We start from the raw sequence: 8,194 nt of genomic DNA, 5'->3' as shown, positions 1-8,194 counted from the left end.
TACAGATAAAATAACTAGTCACAGAGTGGTCGACACCTTGATCTAGGGATCCTGGCTACCCTTCCAAAGAAAAACCTGTCAGAGCTACAAGATCATATTTGTCATTAAAAGCTGAATTGAAAAGACTGCACCTGTGTTACGCGATTACGTGGAATCATGTGAAATATCAAATAAAAATTGAAATCAGACTTATAAGTTTGTTATAATTCCCGGTCTCTAAAGTTTGGTAACCTGACGCGCCAGATGGTTTGTTAACACAGAACCATCATTGGAAACTGTTTGGGAAAGCAGGCATTTTCAAAAGAATACCTGGCAGGTGATTGGATGAACCATCTGTCTATCACGTCTGCCATTGTTGTTTTGAACGAACAGTCGCAGCCGTCACACACCTAAACCACGGCTGTAGTTGCCTCACAGGACGCTGATTATTGAGGTAAATCGCTAAATCAGACACAAACACACTATGCTGAAGCAAGATAAGATTGATTTTCCTGTTATACATGATCTTGCGATTCCACGTGATCTTGCCAGAATCCAGCTGGCGTGCAAGGTAAAAAGTGTTGAGCACCCTGACAGGAAATGTGTTTTCTTTAAATTGCAATCGTACATCTCCGTTCTGTGTATGGGTATGTGTTTGGCATGTGTGTACAGTATGATTAGCATGACATTATTTGTTTTGGCTGTAGTTCAAAACAAAAAAAGGAGAAATATCAAGGGAGGAGTGGTGCTGTCATGCATTAAGTATGTACAGTATCTACTGCAGTATCTACTCTTGTACTCGGTTAAATGGACAGTGGCTCAGTGTACAGTAAGATGCAACAGCAACAGTTCTGACATTTCTGGAAAACTAAATCATTATATTTACAGTAACATTTAAGGATTAATCACACATAACCTATCATAGCATAAAGGCCAAATCTATACTAATCTCTATGACAACAGCAAATACTTTGTGGATATAGTGCAGTACAGAAGCTGCTGCTGTCATTAAATGGTGACTCTGCAGGCTCAGGTGACCCAGCAGCACTGCAAGTCTCACCTGGTAAACGCCAGAAACTGGAACACCAGCAGGTTGCCCTGTAGTGGGTCAGTCTCCTCACGCTGAGGGTCAAAGGGCACGGGCTCTGTGGGGTCCAGGACTTCAGCCACCTGCCCACTACAGTCCGTGATGTCGGGGAAGCCAGCGGAGTAAAGGTGAGCCAGTGAGCTCCTGGAGCTGACTGAGCAGGAACTATAGGAGAAAGATTCAATTAGAGGACAGTTCCAACATCATGAGGGCACATCAATCATTTGTCAAGTTGAAAAGACTTCAACAAATGCGGCTCCTGATGCACTACAAGCAGCAGGAAGTAATTTAGCCTGTGATGCCTCACTTGGGTGATTTGTGGGTGTAAATGGGCCAGACTTTTTTCTGTGCCCTTTTATCATTTCAAACCCAGTTTATCTTGCATCAGTTCCATTGTGACTCAAGACGTTTACCTTTTTTTCTTGAGGCTAAACTTCAATACACAAATTAACAAAAATGCAGTGAAACAATGATCAGGAAGCATGAGGATGTCAGCAATATCCGTCACACAGCGGCCCCACAAGAACGCTTACACGGAAAGGAGAATGGGTTGCAAAGCGCTCCCTCAGGATTTTCAAACATAATTGGCAGTTATCTCTAATCATAGTGGCCACCTGTTTTCCTGCAACTATGGTAACATTCATAACTTAGACTTTCAACGCTGACACCAAACACTCTGGGTGATAAACACAGTGCACAGATGGCTGGCTAAAGTGCAACCACAGGAAAATGAATGATAATGCTATCATAACAGTAATGTGTCCAGTTGGTAAACAGGCAAGCCCACAGCTTCACCTTTCTAAAAGAATGAGGTCTTGATCAAACTAATTAGGGTAACTACAGTGATAAAGGCAGTCGATTGGGTTTCCCTCTGTAGCTGTGTCAATTTCATGCTTTCAAAGATACATCTTAATTTAGCCCAAGTGGATTAATATTAAAGCCATCATTTTTATTTCAAAGGGGGTTCAGTCAGATATGCATGGCAATTTCAATTAAACTTCTTTAAACTTCGTTGTTCTTCTCAAAGAAGTGGGTCATTCCACACCCAAAACAGTCAAAAAGATGTTTTGGCTCCAAGTGAAGAGGCAGAGCTGTTTCAGATCACTGAACCGAACAGCATCAAGTCTGGATCCAAACTCTGGATTGTGAAAACTGTTTTGATGCCAACTGCTTATTTACAGACTCTCTGTGCTAATGCAATGCCTTGTTTCTGAGTTACTGTGCCCATTATTTGCAGGGTGTACTTTCTCATTTGTTGTTCAACCACAACAGACCTGGCTGCTACACCGCTGCCATTAAGATATCCCCTCCAATCTTTATTACAGCATATATGTGTTGCAATGTACACTGTGAGCTCATTGCATTCTGTAACACAAAATCAAGTCAAAACCTCTTCATTACCGCTAGATTTAATAATGCATTTTCACACAAACAAACAGTGCTGAGACAATTACCAAAAGTGGGATGTAAAGGTTGACAAAACGATTTCTTTAAATTGGCTGTGAGCTGAATTCTCCAGCTTACTGACAACACCGCTATACTACCCCGTGAACACATGCTGCCAATTAGTGAGCTGATCAATATCCCTCTGTAAATAGCAAGACAGTGAACGATTGTGGTAATGAAGGACTGTACTAGTGTTCACTCAGATACCAGGCCAGATAAAACAGGAGCATGGTAAAAGGATGTTTAAAGTGGCGTCATTCAATAATGTCTCCTATCAAACATGAGTATCACTCAGTCCCCTACCCGGGCAGAAACTGCAGTGAGGTGCTAATCACACAAAATAGGGGAAAAGGGAAAGAATGTGTTGCAAACTTGAGCTGCATTAATCTTGAAAAGCCAGGTGGCCATATCATACTTGTTCATACATCACTAGAACCTCCTTTTTACATTAAAGTGCTGACCAACATTTCATTTCAACTCAATTCCAATCGAATGGATTTCCAAGGCAACACATCATAAGCATCGATCATTACACTGGCCAGCTTACGGTTTCACAAATAACAGCTGGCCTCTTTATTGCAATTCATATTATACAGCTGATGCCAACACCAACATAAAGTGATATTTTGCTCACCTCCCATAGAGGATCAGGATTAGCTTTGGGTGTCAGAGAGCACAATAATAACTTACCTTAACATGGTTAATAATTATTCAGAGGCAAAGAGGAGAACATGAAAAAGGATGCCTCATGTTTAAGGAAATAATGGTCAGCATGTTCTACAAAGGATATCCTGTTTTACTCTTGGAGTAAAAGCCATTTACAAATTATGTATTATAGCTTAATATGATTTAAAAAAAGCTTTGGATTATTCCTTCGACCATTCTATTTGTTTTACTTGTCAACTTTTACTACGCATCTATAACTGAATGTTTAAATTACATGATATGTTTTGGTTTCAGACACTTTAAGATACTTTGGGATTTTCAACTGGCTTTTTAACCTAATTGTATTTGTACATGACCGCTTCAACAAAACCCCTTTTGACTTTCTATAACAGATCATTGACTGACTTAAACAATAGAGGAGCTCACCTAGGCACATTCATCCCCAGAGTGATGACAGGGGCATGGACAGGGGTAAAGGGCAGCTCCTGAAGCTGGTCTCCTTCGTCCTGAGCTGAAGCTGACACATCCCCTTTCCGCTGAAGGTCCATCTCCAGGTGGGCAATGTTGCTGACACCTGAGTAGGCCTGTAACAAAGTGGGATGATACAGATACAGGAAAATGATAAAAGAAAATTACTTTGAACAATACTTGTTGTACGTCTATAGCTAAAATATTTAGGAGGCCAGGAAAGCTCAAGAGTGCAAGAGTGTCTGCAGTTCAGGCTAATATTTCCACTAATGAGATGCACACAGTAAGACAAGTGCAACAACATGAAACGACTGCACTGTAGTACAGTTGTGGGCAGAAAGGATTCAAATCCCAAAAAAGGACTTCACTAATTGGCAGCTGGATGCATGGAAATTACATGGATAATAAAACTGTGTCATGGGGGCTTAGAACAAAGCAACACGACAGTGAGAGAGAAAGCAAGTGGTGGAGTTGTTAGAATTGATTCTAGAAATTGACAAATATTCTGACTGTACCAACCCTACGCTTACAGTTGCATAACACTTCTTCAATACACAGTAGTACTCCGTACTAGTACGTCTGTTCTGCATATACTCAGTCCTTGTAAATGCCTGCATGGATTCTGAGTGCCCATCTGTAAGTTACAAGGCATTAAATAGCCCTGGCCGTCAACGTAATGTACAAATCTAAATCGACATGTTCTGCAGCCAAAGATGAAAAGGATGACGTGCACATCTCAGAAACTGTGCTCTGCTATTCTTATTTGGCAGTGAGTTGCGTGGAAAACAAGGAGACGTCTGAGGCAGAAGGTGTGACTTTGTCTTATCAAACACTCCCTACAAGCTGCCGTGCCAATTAGAAATGTATTAATTACAGTATCTTGGTTTTTAAATTTGGAGATTTGCTCCTAGATGTAACTTTCTGCTTTCTGTTTCTTTTGTGTTGAACTGTTTTATTGCTCCTGTTCTATAACAATGGATTTGACTTGCTTTTGTGTCCCTTGTTTTCTGCAAAGACCTCTATAACATACCCGGTTGTTAAAAAGGCTCTATAAATAAACTACAAAGAATACATCACAAAGAGAAAGTGCTAAGATGTGCCAATGCAACTCTTCAAGCCATTGAGGGGCCAAATATTGGGGATAGATTGTAAAGAGATGATTCAGTCCTTTTCCTATCTATGCTCTTTATTTTGCAAAGCCACTGTTGCTGCATCAGGGACTTAGCACCATTCAAAACAGTTGTGATTTGTTTAAAGAAATACAAAAAAGATTATTTCCCCCCCCAAATCCCAGAATAGGTAAGTGGTGTAGCCAGACCATACTTCAGCACTGACACAGCGCTTTGGAGAGGTCTGACAATGCAAGACCATAGAAGACATTGCTCAAAAAGTGTATTTGTTGGGAACTATTTCCAGCCATGGATTAACACACATTTTCTGCACTAGTTAGTATTTATGGCAACAGGACTGTGTAGTGCAGCAAGGGAGGACTTGCACACAGAGAACAAAAAAAGAGATTCAGACTGGGGTCTGTATTCCAAATGTTTGATCCATTACAGGGTGGTACAGACAGTGAACAAATGTGAAAAAAAGTGAAAATGTTTGAGTCCATGTTGGACTTTCCTCATTGCCAGCAGGACAGTGTATGTTTGATTGACTAAAAATAGGAAAATGTCACCCAGGGCAACAGTGTGGTTCATTGATGTGTTTTAATAGTTTTTGGATAACATTGGAGCATTATGGCACGCAGGAATAAAATATATCGGGCCTTGGACACTTACAACTACCCATAATGTAAAGTGTTGACTTATGGTTTTGTTGTGCAACAATGACATATTTTCTGTGCAATATTTGTGTCCCTTTCTGCTATGAGAATGTACTCAACTGTGGTAACTTTTAATTGAATTAAAGCGCCATTGACAGTCAATTTCCCATTTTAATTTAAGGTAAAAGCAAACAGGACTAAATAAGCAACACCATTGTGATGAGTTAAATGCAAACAACATATTGTTTGTTTAGACTTTGAGCCAGCCTTACATTTAATCTAGAATTCAGTTACTGACATTCCTTTGTTTTGCTCGTTATCAATTTTTGCTTCTTTCCCTTTCACAATATCAGCTATGTAGGAAATGAAAAAGAACTGTTAATGCCTGTGGTTGAATTCAACATTTCTAAATGTTCCCCTCTTCTTGTCATTGACAGACACGCAGCTAGAGGGGTATTAGCGCAAATAATTAGCTAAGGAGTGCTAATGGTGTTATTTTCCAGACAAGTGTTTTTTCTGCTCTTTGATACATGTGCAGGGTTCAGATTGGCCTATCAGAGGACATGCATGGCTGTTCATTATTGGGCTTTTCATCGAACATGCTGGTAGTAACCTTAACCAAAGTCATGCTGCAACATACACATTCATGTTCCCCTCTAATCAAACAGCCTGCAGTAAAATAACCTTAGTGAATGCAAAGGCATGGTCAAGAACCCTTAGCATGTTTAAAATGCTCAAAGTAATGGCTTTATACTGTATATGAACATGCTGCCATCAAGCTACGCTGCGGTTGACATATGAGCGGCTGCTTTTTATAGGCAGGTGCGTTGAGGTTATAGTCAAGGACAAATGGAGGTTTAAACAATAAATGCAACCTGATTTAATGACTCAATATATGCACAAAGGATGTATTGTACCTGAAAAGTGATGGCAGCCAGGGGATGAGTGATTTGATGCTTTTATCCACGGCTTTTATGTTGTTTTTTAAAACAAAGCATTGTACAGTATCAGCTGCACAGAGACAACTCACCACAATCAAGCAACTGGCAACTTAATTTAAGAGAAATAAAATAAAACTAAATTTTTTAACCCGTATCAGGATGTGACCCTTAAAGCAAGTTTATGTAGATATTAAAAGAATTAATACCGCATTCATTTTTTTCTGATGAAAACTTGACTTTGTAAGCAATGAAACACACCCATCCGCCATTCAATACAATGTGCAGATTCAGCTTTAGCTGGTCTGGCATGACCAGCAGCTTTTGGAAGCTAATGTTAGCAAACTTAAGATAAAAATGACTTTGGAACTGATATTACTGAGTCAGACTCGTCCCTACTTGTGCTCCTGTTACACTATGTTTTAGCTTTTACCATTATGGTATTTCCACTTGTGGCAACAGTGGCAGCTGTTCAGCAAATGTTGTACAGGCTCACTTTAATAACTAATAGACTCCAGATTAATTCCATGAGCTCTTAGTATACCTGTATAGTATTTAGGTATCCCTAAAGGCTGATCAAAATTACAGTAATGTATTTCAGTAATTCACCTCAAAGTAGATAAATTATCACAAAATATGTAATCTTCTAGTGAACAAGCTGTTTATGGCTAACAGACAGATACATTATTGCTTAGGCAAAACAGTCCACAGTATTACACCCTCTCACCAAATGTTAGGGATAAAAAGATTTTTTTTATTATAGGGGCAAGCAGATGACTGAAAACATTATTTTCCCAGATTAAAATAACAATCAACAAATGTGAAGGGTAAGGACATTAAAACTTCTCTAACTCTGATAGTTGGAAGTCAACCTGTACGGTATGTGTTAAATTGATCTCTACTATTATATTGGATGTTATTTCTTTTGTACCTGTATCATATTTTATTCTATAATAAAAGAACACTGCTTGAAATGTAACCAAAAGTCCTAAAATACAGAATGTTCTAAAATTTTGACTACCAGTGAATGTATACAGGAGAGAGACACGTTGTTCTGACAGTTTTTCCACAGCACAACCTAGTCAGTCTTTCAAAACCAAATTGAATTGTGTCTTTTTTAACTATTTGTGAGTATGATTATATTGTTATCTCCAATAAGCCTGATCCACAGTTCCTGGATTATTCCTGCAATATGATTCATAGCTTAAGCTATATGGATTTTGAGCATAAAATATGGCAGAAAACCCATTAAAGCTTCTGCTGTCTAGATTGAATATGAGCTAAGTCTTTCTTAGCTGTGCTGAGGCGTAAAAGCAGGTGGACGGGCCAGGACAGCTCTGAAAAAAGCCTCACAATGGACTGTGATAATAAATGGGAAGAAAGAAAACTTAATACAGAAGATATAAATGAAGAAATGAGACAATGACGTAATGTACTTTACACACAATGAATGAAAGGGTTAATTCCCAACTAAGTATCTATAATCAGGAATTAATGCACAACTGGGAGGCCAGAAGCGTCTAACGCAAAGTGGTCCACCGTACCTCTCCAAGCTTCAACCGTTACATACATTACATTATATTACATTACATACATTGAGACAAACAAAATTCTGTTGTATTTAGTGCATTTTACCAAAACACATTGTGTCTTGTAAAGGTGAGTGTGTCTTTGAAGTCTAGAGAGTGTCTGTCTGAATATCCTTAGGGATTGTATAAAGGCAAATGTGTACTATGTAGTAAGCGTTGCTATGTTTGTGTTTAAATGCACCTATGACTCCGGTTTTGCTAGTGTATTTTCCTCAGTATGAATGTGTGTGTGAGTGTGTCTGTGTGTGTGTGTGTG

General features: G+C 39.1%; 1 protein-coding gene across 4 annotated transcripts in view; it reads right to left on the bottom strand.

Annotated features, from left to right (window-relative positions):
• nphp4 (nephronophthisis 4) overlaps positions 1-8,194 on the bottom strand; it is a 161,331-nt gene that overhangs the window by 61,475 nt on the left and 91,662 nt on the right. For all 4 annotated transcript variants that reach the window (XM_032519956.1, XM_032519960.1, XM_032519959.1 and 1 more), the window contains exons 14-15: positions 3,605-3,762; positions 1,040-1,231 (exon numbers count right to left, since the gene is read on the bottom strand). In XM_032519956.1, coding sequence (XP_032375847.1) covers positions 1,040-1,231; positions 3,605-3,762 — 350 coding nt within the window. The remainder of the gene's footprint in view (positions 1-1,039; positions 1,232-3,604; positions 3,763-8,194) is intronic.

Source organism: Etheostoma spectabile, chromosome 7, assembly GCF_008692095.1.
Source record: "Etheostoma spectabile isolate EspeVRDwgs_2016 chromosome 7, UIUC_Espe_1.0, whole genome shotgun sequence".
NCBI lineage: Eukaryota > Metazoa > Chordata > Actinopteri > Perciformes > Percidae > Etheostoma > Etheostoma spectabile.
Note: the sequence above shows the minus strand (reverse complement) of the source record. Positions and strands in the feature narration are given on the sequence as shown.